The sequence below is a fragment of the Triticum aestivum genome, chromosome 6A, assembly GCF_018294505.1.
Source record: "Triticum aestivum cultivar Chinese Spring chromosome 6A, IWGSC CS RefSeq v2.1, whole genome shotgun sequence".
NCBI classification, from domain to species: Eukaryota; Viridiplantae; Streptophyta; class Magnoliopsida; order Poales; family Poaceae; genus Triticum; species Triticum aestivum.
Window position 1 is genome coordinate 70,027,842 of NC_057809.1, and position 25,466 is coordinate 70,053,307.

The window sequence follows — 25,466 nt, forward strand, 5'->3', positions numbered from 1 at the left end:
CTCCGTCCCAAAATAAGCATTGATTTAGTATAAACTTTGTACTAACTTTATACTAAATCAACAAAACTTATTTTGGGACGGAGAGAATAGTACTTGATGTTCAAAAAAAAGTACTTGATGGAGTGGTTGTTCAGTTAGGAAGCTGCGGCTTGACTGACTGGGCCTGTCCCTCTCTTGCAGTTATGCTGTTGCTGTGCTGATGATTCTACATATCCTGCACTTGATAGAGCTACACATATGCAGAAATGCTGTGGATTAACTGGGTTCAGCATGGGCCCCTTGTTCGTCCGTCACTGGCCCGGGAACTTGCCCTGCGTGCAACAGATTCATTCACCTGCTCCCACTGAACCCACCAGCAGTTGACCAATTCACAAACTGAATGTCTGCAATTTTTGTTACGACATTACACACGATGTTCTTCGGGTCTAGGCTCTTACGGTACGGTACCCACACAATTTACACCGGATGTATACCGATGCAGATCAACGCAACATTTTTCAACTCAGATTTATTACATGTTTTCGGATAATCCAAATGGTTGTTGTGAAGTTCGCAGCACCTCCGCCCTGGTGGGTTTATTCTGCTGCCGGGACCCATAAGACTACATGGTGGAACCATTGTGCTGAAATTTGGAGCTGCGTCGGGATCATGGTTGCTTAGGAGTGCATCCTGGCTAAATCCTGGCAAAACATTGTGACAGTTCATAGGCCACCTTCTCCTCCTCGGAGACGCCGTTCTCCTGTACAGAAAACAGATTGGCTATTGGTCAGTTTCTCGCATAAGCACGAGTCGTCACGAGAAGAGTGACTGTGCACTGATAATTATAAGATCCTGGGAGGAATTTAGGCAGTGTCATCGTAATTGGTGCCGGGAGTACCTCCAGGCCTTCATGCTCATCGATGACACAACTGGAAGCACTGGTACTACCATTCTGCAAGTAATACCCAGAGCAGAAGTTCGGAATGCTTGTGCCATTTTGATAAACATATGCATGTGTCAGCCCCTCTTGTTGTGATCTTATGGTAGTTTGGGCAGCAGAAGATGCTGTCCTCCTTCTCTCATTGTTACAGTCTTGATTATCGCTACCTTTTGGTGCACAGACTCTTTCCCTGACACATGAAGAAGAGTGCAGAAGCAAGCGGAATCAGAACCATACCAGAATTTGTGCAGTTACAATAAGTTGAAACTGCTGAAAGTTAATAATGACTCATGTACCTTGGCAAAGATGCATGTCGCCTCCGCAGTGGAGTACCTCTTTCTCCTCTGAGGTGGTTCTCCTCAAGATGTACAAACTGCAGTCTCATACCATCAACCCCACTGCAACGTGGTAGTATTAGATTATGAGCAAGATTATACCGCTGATAAGGGGTATTAAACTAGGTTAGACCTCCTAAGTCCCAACGATTTCTGTGTGAAAACAAAATGTGACATGGGCATACAAAGCATACAATTTCATGTGCATGCTAAGCATCTACGCTGGTGCTGGTGTGCTGGCAGCAGATGGCAAAACAACCTAACCTTGGATAGACGAAACTAGTCTGTCCTCCAGCTCCGATATAATCCTGAAGCATCTGTGGATGGTACTCCAAAATCTGTTTGCTTTCAAGAAAAGGAAAATTCCAATTTTAAGTTAGACTGATATAGTCAGCCTAAAACATACACTGAAGTGATGGTTTTCTACCTCTCGATATATCAGATCTCTTATACCATCCTTTGTTAGCTTCCATCTCTCAAATTCAAACTCAAGTTTTGAAAAGGGGTGTGGTGAAGGCTCATGTTCCAAATTAGGAAATCCTTCAAAATATGGATCAGCTAAAGCCTAGAATACATATATAAAATATTACATTTATGTACTCATCAATTTCGGAATCGGTCATCATAAAAGCAAGAACTCTTTTTTGTCAAAAATATACCTCTTCAGCAGTAGGTCGATCTTTAGGATCAAATGCGAGTAAGCGTTCTAGGAGACGGACAGCCTGAGGATCAGCGTTACAAAACATACTAGGAAAGGGGATAGGATGTTTCCTCTTCATGCCAGTCAAATATATCCTGGCCTTCTCATTACGAATCTGCAGTTGTTATAGCCATGTTAAGAAATTCATTGCTTGAGCACTACTGTGCAATGGCATATGCTAGAAGTAGCAAAAATCTCAAACAGGTTATTATCTAGGAAACAATTTACTTAGAGAACCAACCACACAGAAGTCGTGCGTTTGTGAGTCAGGTTGGGGAAGTAGTTCTGTCACATTGTATTGCATTTTACAGAAAGCAAGAATTCTATCTGTGGCCAAGTCTATATATGCTTCATTTTAAAGAAACTACCAGTATGGTACTAACAAAAAACAGGAAAACAGTGAAATCTTTGTCCACTAGTGAATGGGTGATAATGTACACATACCTGGGATAGGGTTTCATATGATGGAGTTCCAAGGACATCTGTTATCAGATCTAGTTGGTGCTTGACGTTCGTCCCAGGAAATAATGGTTTTCGAGTGAGAACTTCAGCAAATATGCACCCTATGCTCCAAATATCAATTGCAGGGGTGTACTGTACAGAGAAAATCAGCAACGTTCATGGTGATGTAGGAAATGTGTGTGTGTGTGGGGGGGGGGGGGGGGGGTCTCAAGAGCTTTGCAAATAATGATTCTACAAGTGTCCACTGCAAGAAGAGAAGTTCAGCAAAATTTCCATGTTTAGAAAGGAAAATTGGTGCCAACTGTACTGCTTACAACTTTACTACTTCAGTTTTCGCCATAATCTGGTGCATTTGGGTACTTTCTAAAGGTGATTTTTCAAAGATATTTCCTGAGTGGTTAGATACTAAAGCGCATGTTCACATTTGAAAACACAGCTGTATTTGCTGCATAACTCTTAACACTTGTTAGTACGTACAAATGCAGTTGTAATCCTTATACAACTGTAATAGCTTTAATATTTACCAGATTAATCTGCACCGTTATAATTTGAGACCACCAAAATAAATGGTGTTGAAATGTCGCTTTCCTCTCTGATTAATGTGGGAATTTCTAACCTCCTTAAGAGCGATATGTGGTGGCTGTTAACTTGTTTTAATAATATGGTAAGATAACATCATACACACACTATGACGGCTGGGGGATTGCAGAAGTGGGTGCGCGAGCGATTCGACAAGAAAACATGCAATTTCTTTTGGCGAGTTCATCGTGAGGCGAAAGGTGGCAATTGCTCCGTAGCTTGGCGAAACGTGTGCCGCCTGGTCAAGCTCGGCGGTCTGGGCATTGCAGATACGAGGAAGATGGGATGGGCTCTGAGGACTAGGTGGCCTTGGCTCCAAGCATTGACCCATCCAAGCCATGGGCTCACTCCCTATTAAGATAGAAGGCACGTCGACAGTTTCCTTCGTGCAGCGAGCAAGGTCATGTTGAGTGACGGCCGCCGTGCCCTATTTTGGTTGGACAGGTGAATAACAGGATGTCAGTGGCCAATCTGGCCCCTATGGTACCTGCTGCAGTCAGCATGTGTGTTATCAATTGCTGCACGGTGAGCGAAGCATGCACTGACGGCCAATAGATCCATGATATCTCAAGCACCCTCATTGTGCAGGGAATTATGGAGTTACTCCACCTTGTGGAGATCGTCGACAGCCCTACCCTCCCCCGACACGCAACGACCAGTACGTCTGGACTATCTCCGCCTCCCGCCCATACAACCCTCGATCTGCTTACATGGCTCTTTTCGCCGGCGGTGTCTAAAAACCACTCTCAGCACCGATCTGGGGTAGCTGGGCTCCTCTGAAATGCAAAGTCTCTGCATGGCTAGCAGCGGCCAACTGATGTTGGCGGCTGACCGTCTCCAAAGGCGAGGCCTACCCGACCCCAATCAATGCCCATCGTGGGACCAGGAGGGCAGGACAAACTCGCATCTGTTAACAGGGTGTGTCTTCGCGCATCAGGTCTGGCACTCGGTCCTAAGCCACTTCTCGCTCCAGCATCTCTGCCCACAGCCCGGTGATAATTTTCCCACCTGGTTTGAAGTTGCTGTGGAGAGGGCCGGTGGTCAGAGATCCAATGGAGCGCGCTCAATCATCATCCTCACCATGTGGCAGCTATGGAGGCTGCACAACGCTGGTGCCAAGGTGCCAAGGTGCTGAGGGCCTTGCCACAACAAGGACACCCTCCTGATCCTTTGCCTTGAGCCATAGCCCATAGTCTAGGACATTTACAGTTCTTTTGTTTTCTTTTTCGCGTTTCTTGGCAGTGTGAGACATCTGCCTTCTCGGCATTTTTCTTCCACTACAATGACCAGCACTTATGTGCCCGTTCGGAAAGAAAAAAACCATCATATACACATTTAAAGCATTAGAATGATTCATGCATTGGAAACAAGTCTGCAATAACAAGCAACACCGGCATACAGATTTAGTACTGCAAGAGGCTTCCTCTCTGTACTATTTGACTATAGTGCGCTGAGAATTGAAGACTAAGGGGCTGTTTGGTTTTAGGACTAACAATGTCACACTTTGCACAATTATTTTTGCCAAACTTGCCTAAGGTTAGTTCAACGAAATTGGAGCCTAAGGGAATCTTGCCACACTTTGTAAGTGTATGGCATGTGGGACCTTATTGGTGGAAAAAGAATCCTGCCGAAGGTGTGGCTTGAACCAAAGACCTACCTACGTCAATCAAACTTGCCCAACCTTAGGTGTGTGATGTGTGTCAACCATAGGCAAACTTAGCCTCAAACAAACAGACACCAACTTACTTTGGAGAAAAATGAGCCACATAATTCAGGAGCACGGTACCACCTTGTAGCCACATAGTCCTTCAAATTGCAAAGTGCACTAGGTAAGTAACTTGAGGAGAGAAATAGAAAATGATTATTTAATACAGCGACAAACGCCTTACAGTCCAAAATATAGCCAAGGGAGGATCATCACGCGATGCGCGTGCAAGCCCAAAGTCACAGATCTTTAGTTTGCAGTTTGAATTGACAAGTATGTTGCTCGGTTTTAAGTCACGATGAAATACATTAGCTGCGACAAGATAAATCATATGCATAAAAGTAAGACAGGGTTTCATGAGAGTTCAAAATAAGACTGTACAAAGGATTCACACTTGATAAGACGTGATTGTTGATGATAAGGTGAATGATATGCCGACGGTTTCTGAACTAACCTGCATGGATGTACTTGAGGGCATGAAGAAGTTGATACAAGAAAAAACGGTGATGCCCTGCAGTGAGGTTCTCATTTGCTTGGATCACTTTCTGTAGGTCCGACTCCATGAGCTCAAAAACAACATAAATATCTCTGAACTCCCTTCGGGCAGGGGGAAGCAGGATGTGTTTGGTCTCAACTATGTTTGGGTGGCGGAGAAGCCGAAGAAGCTTGATTTCCCGAAGAATGCGGGTGCCATTTGAGGCATGCTCAAACATATCATGTATCTTCTTGATCGCAACCCGCTCCCCAGTTTGGGTATCTACTGCAGCAGCAACTACTCCGAAGCTTCCCTTGCCAATGATCTCTTCGATCTGATACTGGCTTGCCTCCCCATATTCTGTGAAGAACTCCATGCCCAATGTTACCTAAAAGATCACAATTTCAGAATGCATGAACAGAAGAATGACGAACGACAATGTTGGTAGAATCTTGAATTCTATAAACATCTGAAGCAAAAACAATATATAGAGCATGTGTAAGGGAAAATTCTAGGTAGTCAATTACACAGAAAAAAAAGGATAAGCCAAGAGAAATAACACTAATTCATGTATCGCCAAATTTGTTAAAACCAGGCGCATTATAAAAGCAATGCAAAAGTTGGAGGGCAGATATACCTAAGAGGGATTACCAAATGATTAATCTAGTAAAAACAAATCAATCAGAAAGCAAGTTCAGAAATAATTAAGCCAGTATATGTTACTGTGAAGAAGCAAATTTACAACAGAATAGCTTCCGCAAACTACTGGAGAAGAAAAGGTCAAGAAGAATTGTCACAGAAGAACTTAAGCAATTCCCAAGAGCTAAACCACAGTAAAGCGGAAGATTGTTATTCTCTTCTGATGATAATGGACAAGTCTAACAGAAGATTGATAGAAAAGCATTAGATTGGCCAACAAACTTTGAGCAAGCAGCACAGCGAAACCAATAAAGTTCAAGTAACAGAAATGGAATAATTGAATGGATTAGTTTGTATTACTACCATCACACACAACAATATGGCAACATAATTTGAAGCAAATGGCCATCATAATCAATGTTCAGAATGGGAGGAAATGAGCTCCGTGTCAACTTTCAAAGGCACCTAGAAAATATCAATCCAAATAACTAGATCCGAATGAAGCACTGTTAAGTTTAAGCTAGACATACAAGTATGAGGTGTGCTAGAATGGAGAATTATTCAGTAAATATCTGCTGAACTGAATAAGAAAAATACTCCACAGCACATGATTGCTTGGAAATTAATGAGTTCACACCAAGTTACCAATTAGCGAGGATGTGATAAGCTAATCGGGATTAGATCCAAAGTCTGCACGCCAAGGCCAAAAAGTGGTGTCTGCAGCCACAAGAAGCAAATTAAACAGATTGGAAGCAATTGGGCATTTGTGCTGATTCGGTACAAGGCGGAGGCAAGATGGTGAGCAATGGAGGACGGGAGGAGTGAAGAAGAACAAAGATGTGCTGTGGAGGGTGGGATAGAGGTAGGGGAAAGGGAAAGGAGGGCTAAAGTAGTCAAATTCATGGGCTCACATTTGCAACGCCAAGTTTGGCTCTAGTGGAGAGTTCATCTTCTCCACGCGGATGCTACATCTGGTGCAGCACCAATAACTGATCTTTTTAACCTTTTTGCCGGAAAACGCAATTAGTACACCACAGATGGAAACAGATCTTTTGTGGCTAGAATTTCAATAGCAAGATTTGTCAGGCGTTTATTGGGGAGAGGAACGTTATCTACTTGCAGGTGAGGTTCAAGTCCTAAAAGATACTCACTCTGTATCAAAATATAGCCTACAAAAACGTCTTATATTTTGGTACAGAGGTAGTATATGTCATTTCCTGAGTCCTAAATTAGAGTATAGGAAAGCTGCTCGCGCCTCTTCGCTCCTTGATGGCTCAGTCGATTCCTTGCTGCCTGGTGAAATCTCACACCAGGCGTCCAGCTGCACTCCGGTGCCTTCTTGTGTGCACCTCCACTCTGCTGTGGTGGGGTGGCTTGCATGCCGGAGCTGGACAGGAAACGAGTGTGTGGCACAAGGAAAATAGGTGACAACACCCAGCATCGTGGAACAAGGTGGCAGTGAGCAGAAAAAAATGGCTGGAAGAGAGCAAGAGAGGAAGATGGTGGGAATGTCTAGAAAGACCACGGGTTAACTGTGGGAGTGGTAAAAAGAAAAAAAGAAAAAGGAACGGTGAAATTGAAGTTCGTATATAAAAAAAATCTTAGATTAATGATCTGTGTGTCACAATCCATACCTTGTGATTTAATCCAACCAAGCATTGAGAAGAAAAAAGCAAGTATTTGTTCCATATAAATTACTCCTATGCAACAAATTTCTCCTCACATGCAAAGCATGTGCAACTTACTAGTAGATATAGATATAAATTTATCCATAATAAAATCCACATAGTTCATTTAGGCAAGTGCGGCATTTTATTATCTAGTAAGCTTAGCAACTGTCTCTAGATAAAATAGGCATATTATGCCTTTCCATTTATCTAAGATATCCATAACGAACAAAGGGCCAAGATATGAGGGGTGTTTGGTCGGATACCAAAGTTTGCCACAACTTAAGTAAGAATGGTCCAAAGCAATATAGGCAATGTGTTCCCGTCTCACCAAACAAGAGACAATCTGATGTTTCGCTCAAGATCCCATTTTTCCTCTTTCACATCCAACTCTGTGAATGCATGCCATTATCATCTGTACATATGTCAGCTACCTTAGCAACCCTCCCTTTCATCATCCCAACACCTTCACATTATGCGACGACAGCGCGGCAAATGCAGATGACCAGAGATGACGGCATCGTTGGCACTAACAGAGCAACAGTCACCCATTAAAGTTACAGCATAGAGTTACCAACTCTTTGTCTTTGCTGCCATGCAACATGTGATCTGCTGCAATAGCACCTGCGCACCAAGATGCTCTTGTCATGGTAGTTTGCACTTCCATGTAGTAAGAGTACAGTAGCTGCCCAAATTCGTAGACTGTTTCTCGTGAGGTTCAGTGTCCTCCCTAAACTGTCACCTGAGCTGCAATAGATCAAGATTCGATTGCACTCATTCGTTTAAAATGGATAGCTAAGATGAAGTGAAAGGTGAAGCATTCCTCTTCCACTGGAAGCAAAGGATTTGAGTCCACAGCTCAAAAGAAAAGATTTTGAGCATCTAAAGACATTTGAAAAAATAGTTCAGAGGTACTAAAGTTACACACAGAATTTAAAGGAATGGAAACCCAATTGTCGAAACCTGTCAAAACAGAATGGATGCAAGAATAATCAAGAATGACTCATCATAAAACCTGTTCAATAACAAATGAGTCCGATGTACAAGACTAATAGAGAAAGAAAATAAGTATTTAGAGTTTCGAACTGCATCAATCGGGTACTGACACATAGCAAAATCTTGCCATCAAACAAGGGAACTTGATAGGTTGCAACAGAAAAGCCACACAACCACACAAAGTTTGCAGAAAGATGCTCAAGCATAGTACCTTGTTTAACAGAGAGCCTACTAAACGCTCATGGAGTCACCAGAGAAATCAACAAGGAAGCGAGTAAAATAACAGAGAGATAATAGCTACACACCTATGCTCTTTTCCCTGCAACCATCGTGGCCAGGAACCAACACCCGCTTCCAGACAAAAATGATGTCCCTTTCTGAATGTCAAACTTAATCAATTTAAAAGGATCTGGCTCCACGGAACATGGTGGAACTGCGAGTTCTTATCGGTGAAACTAGTCCCTGCAGACAACATCAAAGTGATAAGGACACCAGAGTTTTTGCGGGAATGTCGAATAAAACTGGTAAATCTAACTAGTATGCACTACTGGGGGAAGTTAAGGCACTATCAAACAAATTTGACCTCGTGCAGGGAAAAACAAGACCACAAGCTCTACAAAAAAAAATGGGAGAACTGCACCTTCCTGAAGCAAGCAGCTGCCAAGAACTAATCCGCTTGAATTTGCGTAGTCAGATATGAAAAGCTATAATAATTGTCACTCTACAGAATAATCCTCATGGGACACATGACTACAGCAGGAATAGTGTTTCATGCTCATGGCCAGGAGAGCAGAGCAGGAAATAAAGCCTTATGGTATACCAACACCAGCAGCCAGCTAAAGTAATTTCCCTGTAAATATCATGACCAATGAACTAGCATCTCTATCCAGACTAATAACAATGTGATCTCCTTATGAAGGTCAGACTTGAAAAGAATCTGGTTCCATGGTGCAACCAAGACATGTTGACGGCAGAATTAGACCTTGCCGACAACATGAAAAGGACAAGGACACGGGAGCTTCCGCAAGACTATCCAAGAAATTAATCTAAATCACAACCAGTGCGGAGGAGAATCACCCGGCACCAAATAAGTGTTTGACCCCATGAGATGTATAATATAGACGAAAAATGGAGAAAAGAAATGCGCCTTGGTGGAGCAAGCAACTGCAAAAGGACTAATTCGTTTGGGGTTGCATAGTCAGATGTGAACAGCTCTAACAATTGTTGCTTCCATAGAATAATAGATTCCAGCACATGGGCAGAGCAGGAACCTAAGCCGTATGATTCGCATTACCAACACCAGAAGCCACCTAAGGAATAGCACCGCCACGTAGCCAGATTAGAATAAAGCGTCAGCAAATCAACTTGTACTCCACTACTCCAGATATGAAAAAGGGAACAGGAAACTGTAGATAAGAGAAGACCTGCATGATCCCGGTTGGAGAAATAAAAGATGAGTTTGGGTTAGAAGCGCACAGGTTGCAGGTTCTTGGAACATGAATCTGAACCCCTTGAATCACACAACACCACTACCGCATCCATCTATCAATTGGGCGAGCTTTGCAGAAGGAGAAGCCTCTGTTGCTCGTCTCAGTGGTACGCCATGGACATGCCAACTAGTATACAATCAAGATGCAATGATTTACCCCGGAATAAATTAGTTGATGCGAGACCTCCTAGACAAACCAAAGAAAGACGGCACAGGAAAAGGCTTTATTTATTCCACTGCTTCATGCAAGTCAAAATGGGTAGGAGGAAATCAAGCGATTCAGCCGTCATTTCCACCTTAGTTCGTATGGAAAATTTCTACCAAAGTTTCCGGTGAAAAGCCGGCGGGAGGTTTGGACCGGGTGAACACCCCGAGCACGCAGGACAAGTCAAATCGAGCGAGCGAGCTTACACACTGTGTTCAACCAGTAGGAGGCATCGGGGTTGTCGCACGGAAGAATCAACGAGCACGACGGGGACGTTTCTAGACAAGCCAAATCCAGCCGTTTCTACTGAGATCGACGGCGCCGACAGATGTTCGGAGGGACTCACCAGCGTTCATGGGGTGGGCCGCGTCGAGCGGCTGCGGCGGCCTGGCGTTGGGGACGCGGGTGGAGGCGGCGAGGCCGGTGAGGAGGAGGGCCACGAGCGCGCGTCGTCGCCGGGGCGGAGCCGCCGCCGCGGGTGCTTCCCCCTTCCCCTGCCATGTGTGGTGCCCCTCCGGCGGCGCTGAGCGGCATTGGGCAGCACGCTGCTCGCTGCTGCCGCGGGTGCTCTCCGAGGCGGCGCTCCCCTTCTGCGGGGGATTCCGATTCGCCTTTCTCTCCGACGAGTAGCAGAGCCCGGAGGTCGCTGCGGTCACTGCCGCAAGGGGGGAAGGGCACCGGGGGAATGCAGCTACGGGCCACGGCACGCCCGTTTAGCCTAAACGGGCCAGTTACCGCATACTGCACTCTCCAGCCCAGGCATGGCTCCCTTAGTAAATGGGCCGGTCTGGCGGCACGTTTAGCCTGTTGGCCCGCGTAGGATTCAGCCTATTCGGCTGTTTTCGGCCTAAAGTCAGTTTGTTGAGCTGTATATATATATATATATATATATATATATATATATATATATATATATATATAGAGGAGTCGTAGCATGTCGGCAAGTGTGCCCAGCCTCGCGGCCTAGGCATGGCCCTAGGTCGGCTACACTCACACCTGCACGCCTCGATTGTAAATGTGTCGGGCCAGGCACGCCAGTATCGGCCCATTTTGGCTACCTTTGGGTCGAGGCCTCTTTTTTAGATGGATCGAGGATTCTTGCCTAAATGAGAATGAGTGGTGTCGGTTCAGAAATAATATGAACCCTAAATGACAAGCGAGTGACTTATGTCTCACTGGATGCTCATAACTGTCGTGCCAAGATCACAATATTCATCACCTCAAAAGAAAATATCCTAATATTCTTTTTGCAAATGTGTTCAATCTCTTGTTTATATGTTTGAGAAACTAGACATGATACTTTGCGTTGTTGCAGAAATTGTTCAATCAGATTTGATAGTACAAAATAGTAGTATTTGGATCAACAATACAAAAATTGCAGTTGAAATGCTAGTTAGGTGGGTCGCATTCAAAACATGGTAGCATGATGAGTTGACATAGTTGCATACTACGAGAACTTAAATTAGCATAGACCAACCTAATCTGACTTTTCTTTCAGGTGAAGAAAGGTTGGAAAATTCACCGAATCTAAGAAAGAAGTGGTGGCTTCGATCAGCATGAATTACAATGTTGATGAGGGGAGCAGTTGGCGAGTACAATCAGCGTTGTTGGATACAAAGCATGATTAGGGCTTGTACAATGCTAGGTGCTTAAGGAGGTGTTTAGAAAAATAAATTAGGGTTTTTTTTCTGACGCATCAATCTCTATTTCCACAAGAGAGGCACTTGATTAAGCGTCTACTCTCTATAAATAAGCACTGATGCTTAAAGAAACACTGGTTTATTTCTCAGATAATCTCCCCTAAGCGCCTTGTATTGTACGAGGCCTTAGGCAGCAGCCAAGGCCCTATGGTGTGTTGGAAATATGCCCTAGAGGCAATAATAAAATAATTATTATTATATTTCCTTGTTCATGATAATTGTCTATTATTCATGCTATAATTGTGTTATCCGGAAATCATAATACATGTGTGAATACATAGACCATAACATGTCCCTAGTGAGCCTCTAGTTAACTAGCCCGTTGATCAATAGATAGTCATGGTTTCCTGACTATGGACATTGGATGTCATTGATAACGGGATCACATCATTAGGAGAATGATGTGATGGACAAGACCCAATCCTAAGAATAGCACAAGATCGTGTAGTTCGTTTGCTAGAGCTTTTCTAATGTCAAGTATCATTTCTTTAGACCATGAGGTCGTGTAACTCCCGGATGCCGTAGGAGTGCTTTGGGTGTACCAAACATCACAACGTAACTGGGTGACTATAAAGGTATACTACAGGTATCCCCAAAAGTATCTGTTGGGTTGACACGGATTGAGACTGGAATTTGTCACTCCGTATGACGGAGAGGTATCTCTGGGCCCACTCGGTAATGCATCATCACAATGAGCTCAATGTGACCAAGTGTTTGGTCACGGGATCATGCATTACGGTACGAGTAAAGTGACTTGCCGGTAACGAGATTGAACGAGGTATTGGGATACCGACGATCAAATTTCGGGCAAGTAACGTATCGATTGACAAAGGGAATTGAATACGGGATTGATTGAATCCTCGACATCGTGGTTCATCCGATGAGATCATCGTGGAATATGTGGGAGCCAACAAGGGTATCCAGATCCCGTTGTTGGTTATTGACCGGAGAGTTGTCTCGGTCATGTCTGCGTGTCTCCCGAACCCGTAGGGTCTACACACTTAAGGTTCGGTGACGCTAGGGTTGTAGAGATATTAGTATGCGGTAACCCGAAAGTTGTTCGGAGTCCCGGATGAGATCCCGGACGTCACGATGAGTTCCGGAATGGTCCGGAGGTAAAGATTTATATATAAGAAGTCCAGTTTCGGCCATCGAGAAAGTTTCGGGGGTAATCGGTATTGTACCGGGACCACCGGAAGGGTCCCGGGGGTCCACCGGGTGGGGCCACCTATCCCGGAGGGCCCCATGGGCTGAAGTGGGAGGGGAACCAGCCCCTGGTGGGCTGGTGCGCCCCCCATGGGCCTCCTCCTGCGCCTAAGGTTGGAAACCCTAGGGCTGGGGGGCGTCCCACCTGACTTGGGGGGCAAGTCCCCCTTGGCCGCCACCCCTCCTTGGAGATTGGATCTCCTAGGGCCGGCGCCCCCCCTTAGGGGCCCTATATATAGTGGGGGGAAGGAGGGCAGCCGCACACCCAAGTCCCTGGCGCCTTCCTCTCCCCTCGTAACACCTCTCCCTCTCGTTGGAGCTTGGCGAAGTCCTGCCGAGATCACCGCTGCTTCCACCACCACACCGTCGTGCTGCTGGATCTCCATCAACCTCTCCTTCCCTTTGCTGGATCAAGAAGGAGGAGACGTCTTCCCAACCGTACGTGTGTTGAACGCGGAGGTGCCGTCCGTTCGGCGCTCGGTCATCGGTGATTTGGATCACAACGAGTACGACTCCATCAACCCTGTTCTCTTGAACACTTTCGCTCGCGATCTACATGGGTATGTAGATGCACTCCCCTCTCCCTCGTTGCTAGATGACTCCATAGATTGATCTTGGTGATGCGTAGAAAATTTTAAAATTCCGCTACGTTCCCCAATATGGTGCCTCTACGGAAAAGATGAAAAGAAAACAGGCATTCACGGTTGGGGCCTGTTTCCAAGTTAATAATGGGAAATTCACCCGCTTCTGGCTGAACCATGGCTTGCTCTTCCAGCTAGCAACTGACACGGAGCTCATGGTTTTTTTTTGCAGGGTAAAAGAGAGTTTCATTCCATAATGACAGGGTTACAATCTTGAGCCACCAAATCCTCACAACACGGAGAAGTCGAATTCAACCATACCGCAGTACAAGCCTCGGTACGACTATACAAAGCGAGTTGATGTTGGCTTTATTAATTTAAAGCCGAACGCTCCTTGCGTATTCGCTCTAATAAAAAAGAGTTGTGGCGGCAACTTGAAAATTTTGGGTTGTGGGCGGGGGCGATGTTTGTTCAGAACTGCTGTGTTGTGTTCTTGAGATTGTTCATGTGAGAGGGTGTTCAAACCCATAGGTGTCAAGGGAAGAATGTGAATCTTTTTCTATCGAAATGAGAATGGCTGCCTTCAGTTATTCTGCAAGGAACAGACTTTTTTTTATGGGTGTATTTCAAACCCAGAAAACAAGATAAGTCGCTAATTTCACTGTGAATATCAATTCATCTTTATATACCTGTTGCAGTGCTGTAGCATGTCCTCCAATGACAGATTATTATTCCTTCATCTGGACTGTTTTGGAGATCCTTTTTTTTTCTGTGAGGAAAACTGATTTGGAGATCTGAAGATAATCTACAGGAAACTTGCTCGACGTGGTGGTAGGTACACAAAGCTGAACTGAACGAGCTTATTAACACGAGATCCCGGAGTCCATCTCGTGCTTATCAGGGGCAGGGGCAACCAACCAGAATACTGATTTCAAACTTTGACACTGTATCATTTAAGCTACTACAAGATGGAAGCTGGCTAAAACCGGCAGGTCATTCCACATGTTTGAGATAGGACACATCTTCTCTTACACTCCTGATTGTGTCCAATGTTTCAGCATACTCTACTCAAGCAATGGCCGACCCAGTCTGCAGTTTCGACGGTGGCAGAACCAGGAATAGCAGGAGATACAAAATGTTCTGGTGCGTTGTTTAGGAATTGCGGGTGATGCATGCAACCAATAATATTGCAGGCACGATGTGGAAGCCCGCAGCCTTTTCTGAACCTGTAAAATCTGAAAGCAAGACACCAAGTAACTTGTAGTGCCATCAGTATGTTTGCAGTTCAGAGCCGCTAATATGCGTCTTCAGTTCAGAGCATATTAGCGGCTCGTCCGTTCGTTCGGGTTCAGATGCAGCAAGCCGGATTGCTTATATTGCAAAAATTGATAGTCGAATGATAATTTAAGTTCAAAAAATCAGAGCATAAGAACACGCGGCTTGAAAAGGCAAGAAATTTGATAATCTAATCCAACATTTGGTGCAACCACATTCAAGAGGAAAGGCTCAGATACAGGGAGAATCGGGCATTCAAAGGCACGTGTATGAGAACTGGAACCAACATTTTCATTTCCATTGCTGATGGCAACAAGAAGGTACCATCAGATTAGGCATACCACATCCACCCACCATGAGAGGAACATGGATCTAACACGACGCACATTCTGAAACACTACGGATTTTCCACCGATGAACTCAGCCTAACAGGGATCTACGTATCTGACACGGCGCATGGACATGGATTGCAGCAGCAGCCTATGCCCTCTCGCCACGGATGCGGCGGGCGAGCTGGATGTCCTTGGGCATGATGGTGACGCGCTTGGCGTGGATGGCGCAGAGGTTGGTGTCCTCGAAGAGGCCCACGAGGTAGGCCTCGGCGGCCTCCTGCAGGGCGGAGACGGCGGAGGACTGGAAGCGGAGGTCGGTCTTGAAGTCCTGCGCGATCTCCCTCACCAGCCGCTGGAAGGGCAGCTTGCGGATGAGCAGCTCGGTGCTCTTCTGGTACTTGCGGATCTCCCGGAGCGCGACGGTGCCGGGGCGGAAGCGGTGGGGCTTCTTCACGCCGCCGGTGGCCGGGGCGGACTTGCGGGCGGCCTTGGTCGCCAGCTGCTTCCTCGGCGCCTTGCCGCCGGTGGACTTCCTCGCCGTCTGCTTGGTGCGGGCCATGCCGTCGATGCGCCGGCGCCGGGAGGTTGAGGAGGCTCTGGTGCTTGGGGGTTGGGAGGATTGGAGCGAGGAAGAAGAAGGGGAGGGGGCGGCGTTAAATAGGAGGCACCGGGCGAGCGAGCGAGCGGGTGGGTTTTGGTTTTTCGGGAGGGATGGCGGGCGTGGAGCGTTGGATGCGTGGTGCGTGGACGGCTGCGATCTGGTTTCGAGGGGTGATCCGTGGGAAGGGGGACCGCGTGCTCTGATTGGCTGAAGAGGTGTCAGCCGGATGGTGGATGGAGGCGCCCCAGATGGACTGAAATGTCTTTGGAGGAAGGCCGGTGCGACCATGTGCGACCCAAGGAAACCGAATGGGCAATCCTGAGCTAAAACCAAAGCATATGCCCAACCAGGTGAACTGGTTTCTGTGCTACAGCACCACGCCATCGACCATCACTTGTCTCATGCCCCCCTAAAACAATCCCTTGGAACAACGTGCATGCATGCCGTGTGCATTTTCTCTCTATAGAAGCCAGTTTTACCCGTACACTTGTTCATCGCCGCACAAACATTAGACCGATATTTCGTTGTGACCATGAGAAGACCTGATGGCGGGGTGATATTCGCAGTTTTATCGCTATTTGTTTAATTGTAATGACGCATTGGAGACGGAGTTACATGTTTTGATGCAGGGGGTGGCATTGGCGCTGCAGCATAGTGATGGCCTGATTATTGTACAATCAGACTCCTCGGAGGCACTGTCGGTTTTGATGGGGAATGGCTTGTCCAAATCGGCATATGGGCATTTAGTAGCGGAGATCAAATTTCTTATGAGGACCACTGTTAACTGTTATACATAGAGTACCATTGTTGTGTGGCTATATAGAGGACCACCATGTATTAAGAAACTTCTGCCTCTCAATTGTAACCCTATTGTAATGGAATAAAACTATTTTTCACTCGAAAAAAAACATTAATTAGACCAAAAATTATCCTTTTACAGGGAGCAACAAACTAATATAATTCCATTATTCGGCATGAGTGATGAGCTATTTAAAAAACAAACTACGGTAATATTGATGAGCTATTTCAAAAACAAACTACGGTAATATAATTCGTCTGATACTCATCGAAAGATACGTTTAAGCTCGGTTTACAACTACGTGTCCAGAACTTCAAATTTTTTTATTTTTTTTATTTTGAAAAGGAGGATGTACCCCTGGCCTCTGCATCGGGGCAATGCATTTAGCCATATTATTATTATTCACAAAGATCTTACAAAGTAGTACATCAGTATGCATGAAGTCATCATCTTGGCAACACATATTGCTACTCCTATTCCCTTGATGAAGGGTGACAATTGTCCAAGCCTAATACCAAACAGATAACACACCAAAACCTAACATCTAAAGCCGGATGCCCCAGCCTAGGCACATACCCGGACTGGGTCACACACCGGTCCAGCACACTCACAGTGGGCACCACATGCGCACACTGCAAGGTCCGTCGCCACCGTCTTTTATCGATCCATCTTAAGAGCAGAAACTGACGCATCGACCGTGCCAAGCCTCTCTGTCATCGACGCCGTCATGACACCAGACAGTGTCACCCTCTTGCGCAAGTCCATCGTGGCACATCAAACGCCTAATCTCCAGGGCGTCACGCCATCGAGATCCGTCGACATCAATGTGTACGATGAAGCACCGCTCCACCAAAGATCTCGTCCACTGGTCCCTCAAGCCCGTGTGCACCTCCAAGAACGACGCCCCCAAGGGGGAAACGACACAAGCGCGCCGCCGTATTCCGATCTACCGATCTAGGGTTTCCTCTGGAGGTAGCAGATAGTGGTCCAGAACTTCTTGAAGGGAGGCAATAATAAAGTTGTTATTTTATATTATATTTCCTTATTCATGATAAAGGTTTATTATTCATGCTAGAATTGTATTGATCGGAAACCAAAATACATGTGTGAATACATAAACAAACATCGTGTCCCTAGTGAGCCTCTACTTGACTAGCTCGTTGATCAAAGATGGTTAAGGTTTCCTAACCATGGACATGAGTTGTCATTTGATAACGGGATCACATCATTAGGAGAATGATGTGATGCACAAAACCCATTAGTTAGCTTAGCATAATGTGAAGGAAATATGCCCTAGAGGCAATAATAAAGTTGTTATTTTTATATTTCCTTATATCATGATAAATGTTTATTATTCATGCTAGAATTGCATTAACCGGAAACTTGATACATGTGTGAATACATAGACAAAACATTGTGTCCCTAGTAAGCCTCTAATAGACTAGCTCGTCAATCAAAGATGGTTAAGTTTCCTAACCATAGACATGTGTTGTCATTTGATGAAGGGGATCACATCATTCGGAGAATGATGTGATGGACAAGACCCATCCGTTAGCTTAGCATATTGATCATTCAGTTTTATTGCTATTGCTTTTTTCATGTCATATACATATTCCTTTGACTATGAGATTATGCAACTCTCGGATACCGGAGGAATACCTTGCGTGCTATCAAACGTCACAACGTAACTGGGTGATTATAAAGATGCTCTACAGGTATCTCCGAAGGTGTTTGCTGGGTTGGCATAGATCGATATTAGGATTTGTCACTCCGAATATCGGAGAGGTATCTCTCGGCCCTCTCGGTAATGCACATCAGAATAAGCCTTGCAAGCAATATGTGACTAATGAGTTAGTTGCGGGATGATGTATTACGGAACGAGTAAATAGACTTGCCAGTAACGAGATTAAACTAGGTATGAAGATACCGACGATCGAATCTCGGGCAAGTAACATACCGATGACAAAGGGAATAACGTATGTTGTCATTACGGTACGACCGATAAAGATCTTTGTCGGTGTCAAAACCGGCGGATCTCGGGTAGGGGGTCCCGAACTGTGCGTCTAAGGCGGATGGTAACAGGAGGCAGGGGACACGATGTTTACCCAGGTTCGGGCCCTCTTGATGGAGGTAATACTCTACGTCCTGCTTGATTGTTCTTGATAATATGAGTAGTACAAGAGTTGATCTACCACGAGATCGGAGAGGCTAAACCCTAAAAGCTAGCCTATGGTATGATTGTCTGTTGTCCTACGGACTAAAACCCTCCGGTTTATATAGACACCGGAGGGGGCTAGGGTTACAAAGGAGGATATATACATATCCGTATTGCCTAGCTTGCCTTCCACGCCAAGTAGAGTCCCATCTGGACACGAGACGAAGTCTTCAATCTTGTATCTTCATAGTCCAACAATCCGGCCAAAGGATATAGTCCGGCTATCTGGAGACCCCCTAATCCAGGACTCCCTCAGTAGCCTCCCAGAGCCTCTGGGGGAGCCCTGGCTGTAGGCCAAACTCTCCGATTAGGCGGCTTCGTCATGACCGCCCGCTCGGCCGCTGCGCCGACGATGACTTCTTGGGTCATCAAAAATAGCCTCCACATTGGCTCGAAATTTGCCGAGCAGATGGATCCAATGGAGCTCTCCTCTTTGAACGAGCTCTTGGATCGCATCACCGCTCTGGGAGTCACTACGGACTACGATCGGATCGGGCTTAAACCTGACCAAAGAGAGATTAACTCTCCGTCGGTCATCCATCAGATAGCGGTGGTGGAGGAGCAATGTGGCGATTCTCCCTCTATCCTGAGGATGAACTATGTCCGGATCCCCGAGCTCTCCGAGCCGGATAACCGCTCACGGGAGGACACCGCCTTAACCCTGAACCTAGAATCAGGCCATATACCGAACCCGCGGGGCAACATCCCGGAGCCCGAACTTCCAAGATCGGAAACTCCCCTGCCCCGGGACTGCAGATTGGGTCAATGTTTGGACTTAAATCTACCCACCCACCCAGATACAAACGATCTTTCCCACATTAGGCAAGCGCCCCAAGAGACAGTACGTCACTATTGGGCCAGATGCCTCCTTGTAATGAACAAGGTCAAGGACTGTCGCGAGGAAGACGCAATTTCATTCTTTTGCAACAATTGCACGGACAAGGGAGTCCTCAACGCCACAAGCCGCCGTGACATAGCACACTTCGATGACTTGGCGGCCATAGTAAGGAAATACTGTGTGATGGAAAGTGCCTGGAAAACCCAAACGCAATTTTGGGATAATCCAGCTCTGACAAAACCCCCAGTCCGGACTAAAAGGGTGCACTCTCATAAGTCACCTGACTCAATGACAAAGAAGCAAAAGCCCACTACTGGGCGTGGAACCGTGTTGGAGGGATGGCTTAACGGGCCCTGCAAAATCCACAGTACAGCGGATGCCATATCAACACACATCCTTAGAGCATGTTGGGTACTCCGGCAGGTGGCCAAAAGCGCGTGAGGATCTCCTCACCCAACATATCTCAGAACACCTTCCCACGGATAATAATACAGTATTAACGGTCTTTGAGACCTTCGCCTCAAATAATAGGCGTAAGCGAGCACTCCGCAGCCTCGCCGAAGTCTGCCACGTGGCAGCAATAAATCCATGGAGTGACATGGCTATTACCTTCAATGCCAGTGACGAACCTAAATTCCGAACAGCCCAAGCACCAGCTGCTTTGGTCCTCAGTCCAATTGTGGACGGCTTTCGGCTCACCAAGGTGCTTATGGACGGCGGCAGCAGATTAAACCTCATCTACGAGGAAACTCTCCAAAAAATGGAAATAGACAGCAACCGCATTGAGCAAAGCAGTACGACCTTCCGAGGAATATCCCTAGTCGGGAGGCACGTTGCGCTGGGAAAATCACACTTGATGTGGTATTCGGCACTCCAGAGAATTACAGATCCGAAGAAATTACATTCCAAGTGACCCCGTTCAGTAGCGGATACCACGCCCTTCTAGGGCGGGAGGCATTCACAATTTTTCAAGCCATACCCCATTACGGGGACATGAAGCTCAAAATGCCCGGACCCAAGGGAATCATCACTCTAGTTAGTGATCCGGACATAGCACTCCGCACCGAGAACAAAACAGCCGCACTAGCCCTCGAGACATTATCCAAAGCCCTTGTGGCAGAGGGGTTAACACTACAAAAAAATACACTTCCGTGATGATACGTGTTTGTCACAGTAGGTCGCGTTTTTTGTCATGCATGTACATCCATGATGATTTTATGACAGAATCATGATAGTCATACCTGTGCTATCGTAGAAGTGTTTCATGACATTACCAAAATTATCATCACGGAAGTGTGCACTTCCATGACGATAAATCGCGCGTCACAGAAGTGCTTTCGTCAAAGGTGACCGACAAGTGGCATCCACCGTAACGGAACGCCATTAAGCTATGGGGTCGGGTTTTGGATCTGATAACCCGTTAACAGCCCCGACCAATGGGGATTTTCCACGTGTAAAATCATCATTGGCTGGAGGAAACACGTGTCGGCTCATTGTTAGGACAGATGTCATCCACTCATTGGACAGAAGGCGCCTATGATACGTCGACACGTGGCATGGCCCAACAGAGGCCCATTCCTGTGAAAAGGCCGGCCCATTTGACTTGGTCAAAAGGTGGCGGGCCGACCCATGGAAAGCCTGTTAACGGCCTGCTCACATATAGCCCATTTACAACCCGCTAACCCAAGGCCCGTTATGCCCTATACGAATTAGGCCCAGTAGCGTCATCTGGGCCATCCAATATGATTCCAGCCTGTTTTCACTTCTGGCCCATGTATGGCCCATGACGTCTTTCGGCCCATATGAGGCCCTATGTAACTCTTGGCCTATTAACGGCTCGTGGTGAAACTGGCCCGTAATGAATAGTGTATCACTTTACACCCATTAACGACCCGTGGTGAAATTGGCCCGTAATGAACAGTGTATCACTTTATACCCATTAATGACCCGTTATTCCGTTGGGTCGTTTCCAGCCCATGTTATCTTTCGGCCTTCTTAGAGCCCATTTATTCTTGGGCTCATTTCCAACATTCGTTTACTTACGGCCCGTTACTGTCATTTTCTGCTTGTGGGCCAAATTCAGCCCGTGGTTACAGTCGGCCCGTTTGTGGTCCGTTAATACGTTGGGTCGTTTTCATAGCGTCATCAAATACGGCCTATTAACGATGGCCCGTTATGGTCGGCCCATGAATGGACGATTCCAACTCTAGCCCGTTTACGGCCATAATGCGGCCTGTTCTTGGCCCATGTTTGGCCAATCGATCATACGGCCCGTATAAGGCCCATTGATGATATAGCCCGTATAAGGCCCATTGATGATACGACCCGTAGAAGGCCCATTGTTTCTATGACCCGTAGAAGGCCCATTGTTTCTACGACCAGTAGAAGGCCTACTGTTTCTATGGCCCGTAGAAGGCCCACTGTTTCTATGGCCCATAGGAGGGCCAGTGTCACTACAGTAAATATTAGCCCATGGTTATTGTGGCCTAGTTTTAAAAATAGGTTATTGCAGCCACTAGCAAACCGCGGAAAAATAACTACACTGACTACAAACAAACAAATAAACAAGACAACAAGGAAATAAATAAGCAAGCAACTTATGCTAGGCTATCACGGCTATTACACATATTACATCCACTGGGCATCAAAGTTCGCCACCAGTGCAAATATAGGGAACAAAGCAGCATATAAACGCCGCAGCAAAACAAGTCCAGAACTGAAACCACTTCAGAAGAGTTCAAGAAACAATATCCTGGGTACCCATAATGCTGGCAAGATGCTTAGCAAGCTTAGTAACTTTATCTTGTTTGGCGCTTAAATCCTCCAGCGCTTGTTGTTGCATAAGAAAGTACGCATCTGAATTCTGCAGGGACTTCCTCGGTCCTTCGGCTTCTTGCCGTAGCACAGCTGACTGATGCCTTTCAGCTTGTAGCTGAGACTGAAGAAGCCGAAGTGATTCAGGCAGCGAGTTCGAAGAGCTTGTGCCAGCGGTACTGGCCAGTAACTCGAACACTACATCAACGCAGGACTGTGGGGTTTTCTCACTGTCTACAAGATCGTTTTTATCACCTTTCTTGGAGACCAACAGGGTTGTCTCACTATCTTGAACCTTATCTGCATTACTTTCTCTACCATTGCATAGTGGGGTGCTCTTCTCCAATATTCTGTTTGCATACTACAAGAGAAACAAGCAGACACATCACAGGTTTAGCTTGTAGTATACGAAACTCATTTTGGTAAACCGGTTCAGTAGTAAGGTGGACAGGATAACAGCATGAAACAAACATATATCTATGTACTATGGTCACTGTATTGTCCATATCATTCTAGTTTATGTTCCCTAATCAAGATAGAGACACAGTTCAACTCATATATTTTTAAGACATAGCAGCATAGACAGAATATAAGTGTGAGAAACTACACAGCATTGGCAGCACTTGTAATGTGCATCACATGAGAATATAATTGTTTATACAACTTAAACTGAAATCAACATAGAGCAAGAAGTTAGAACAACAATCCAGTTAAAGAAATAGGTTTAAAACATACCTGTTGCGCCATTGGAGTTTCAATTGGATCCTTCAAATTCGAAAGTAATTGGTATGAGTAAATACAGTGATGCAACAGCAAAGGAGTATGGACCATAGCTACAGAATCTGACCTAGGAATAGTTGCTCTTTTGCTTTAAACGTGGAGTTTGGTTAGCTGTGGTGGTCTTCGTGCTTTGGGCACTGCAGTAGCTTTACAAACTGCTCGTGTGGGGGTACTCTGTGGTGGACATGGTGCTTTGTCAACTATAAGTGGGTTACTATCCGCTGGGGTTGCAGTTAGATGGGTTGTAGCTGGTTCTCTGCCCAACGGTGTAAGTGTGCAATCTGGAAGAGTCTCAATTATGTGTGGTGGGGCTAGTTTGTGGGCCAGTACAACCATGGTTCTATCTACATTGACGGGTAGCACTGTCTTTTGTGAAGAATGGGTTTTTGCTCCCTTAGATACTGCCATCACCCCCTCCAATTCAAATGGATGATAAACAAGAAAAGAAATTGAACATACAGACATTGTATGATAGACAGATGTGGTAATTCACATATATGTTGTCTAACCAAACAGGACAGCATGACACAATTTCACATATATGATGCCTAACTAAATAGGATAGCATGACACAGTTTCAGATATATGATGGATAGCTTAACAGGATATAATGGAATAATTCAACATATGATGAGTACCTAAACAGGATGACATGACAAAACTATATGATGTCTTTCTAAAATAGGTTGGGATGAAATAAGTCACATACATGTTGTCTAAGTATACAGGATGTCATGATATAATTGACAAAATTGATTCATATACTAAGCAGCTGGCACTCGCATGTATGATCTCTAAACTAAGCAGATAGAATTCAATATTGTGCATATGATGTCTAAACTAAGCAATGCAAGACACCATATGCATCATATGAGAAATATAAACATTGCAACTTAGAGCATACACCTCAGGTGGGATATAGGACTGGTCATTTGTCTCTGAATCCTCCTCTGAGGAGCTCCCTGTAACCATCGAGATATATGCTTCAACAGGTACCATTGCCTACTCTGAAGACCTTGTTTTCACTTCATATTTTTCCATAACCGGCTCAAATGGCTGATACACATGAAGAGTAGTTCAATATACACATATTGTCGACAAATGGAATACGTAATGAAAAAAAAGATGGCATGAGATAATTCACATATATGATGCCTGGCTCCATGGCGGTGCATAATTCACATATATGATAACTGGCTGAAAAACATGGCATTGCATAATTCACATATCTGATATAGAAAGCAAATAGGAGGCATTCACACAAAGCATGTCTAATCTAAGCAGATGGCATGGCAATGCAAGACACCATATGCATGATATGAGCAATATAACCCAGCCAAGTTAGAGCATGCACCTCGGGGGGGATACGACTGGTCATCTCTCTCTCTGAATCCTCCTCTGAGGAGCTATCTGTAACCAGCAAGAAATCTGCATCGACAGGTAGCACTGACTGCTTAGAAGACCTCGTTTTCACTCCAGATTTTCCCATGACCGACTCAAATGGCTGATGCACAGGAAGAGTAGATGAATGTATAAACATTGTTGACAAATGGAATACATTATGGAAAAAAATATGGCACGATACAATTCACATATACAATGACTGGCTAAACAGGATGGCATTGCATGATTCATGTATATGATGCCTGGCTAAAGAAGATGGAATTGCATAATTCCCATATACTCCCTCCATTCCTAAATATTTGTCTTTTTAGAGATTTCAAATGGACTACCACATACGGATGTATATAGACATATTTTAGAGTGTAGATTCACTCATTTTGTTCCGTATGTAGTCACTTGTTGAAATCTCTAAAAAGACAAATATTTAGGAATGGTGGGAGTATGATATAGAAACCAAACAGGTGGCATTCACACAAAGAAAATCTAAACTAAGTTGATGACATATAAGATGTATAATGTAAGCAATGCAAGGCGCCATATGCAGGATATGACCAACATCAGCATGCCAGGTTAGAGCAAACACCTCAGGTGGTAAACAAGCGTGGTCGGCTCCTTCTGAATCTCCATCTGAACAGTTATCTTCCTCTGGAATACAATCTGGAAATGCAGGAGGGGGGGGCACTTCGCCCACCATGGAGCGGCGTCTGCATGACATTATATTTGCACGCAACGGTCTTCTCCTTTTCTCTA

General features: G+C 45.4%; 2 protein-coding genes and 1 pseudogene across 3 annotated transcripts; all 3 read right to left on the bottom strand.

Annotated features, from left to right (window-relative positions):
- Positions 1-359: 359 nt before the first annotated feature.
- On the bottom strand, positions 360-6,702 carry LOC123132100 (mitogen-activated protein kinase 13). 2 transcript variants are annotated; one of them, XM_044551855.1, is made up of 11 exons: positions 6,460-6,702; positions 5,155-5,563; positions 4,885-5,012; positions 4,742-4,801; positions 2,399-2,548; positions 1,914-2,069; positions 1,682-1,819; positions 1,519-1,592; positions 1,216-1,317; positions 878-1,109; positions 360-739 (listed from the first exon to the last, which is right to left on the bottom strand). In XM_044551855.1, the coding sequence occupies exons 2-11, from the start codon at positions 5,549-5,551 to the stop codon at positions 674-676; spliced, it is 1,503 nt and encodes a 500-aa protein (XP_044407790.1). In that variant the 5' UTR covers positions 5,552-5,563; positions 6,460-6,702; the 3' UTR covers positions 360-673. The 2 variants fall into 2 exon arrangements, with proteins under 2 accessions (XP_044407790.1, XP_044407791.1); XM_044551856.1 differs by having other exon boundaries at positions 6,452-6,646.
- Positions 6,703-8,782: 2,080 nt separating this feature from the next.
- Positions 8,783-11,220, bottom strand: LOC123129448 (uncharacterized; annotated as a pseudogene).
- A 3,981-nt stretch (positions 11,221-15,201) lies between these two features.
- On the bottom strand, positions 15,202-15,900 carry LOC123132101 (histone H3.2). Its single transcript, XM_044551857.1, has one exon. The coding sequence runs from the start codon at positions 15,822-15,824 to the stop codon at positions 15,414-15,416; it is 411 nt and encodes a 136-aa protein (XP_044407792.1). The 5' UTR covers positions 15,825-15,900; the 3' UTR covers positions 15,202-15,413.
- Between the last annotated feature and the right edge of the window lie 9,566 nt (positions 15,901-25,466).

Bases quoted from the DNA above. Each gene is read 5' to 3' on its own strand.
- LOC123132101 (XM_044551857.1), bottom strand. From the start codon at position 15,824: ATGGCCCGCACCAAGCAGACGGCGAGGAAGTCCACCGGCGGCAAGGCG.
- LOC123132100 (XM_044551855.1), bottom strand. From the start codon at position 5,551: ATGGAGTTCTTCACAGAATATGGGGAGGCAAGCCAGTATCAGATCGAA. The intron at 5,013-5,154 runs GTTAGTTCAGAA...ATCTTGTCGCAG, and splicing joins CCTCAAGTACATCCATGCAG to CTAATGTATTTCATCGTGAC. The intron at 4,802-4,884 runs GTAAGGCGTTTG...TGCAATTTGAAG, and splicing joins CCTTGGCTATATTTTGGACT to GACTATGTGGCTACAAGGTG.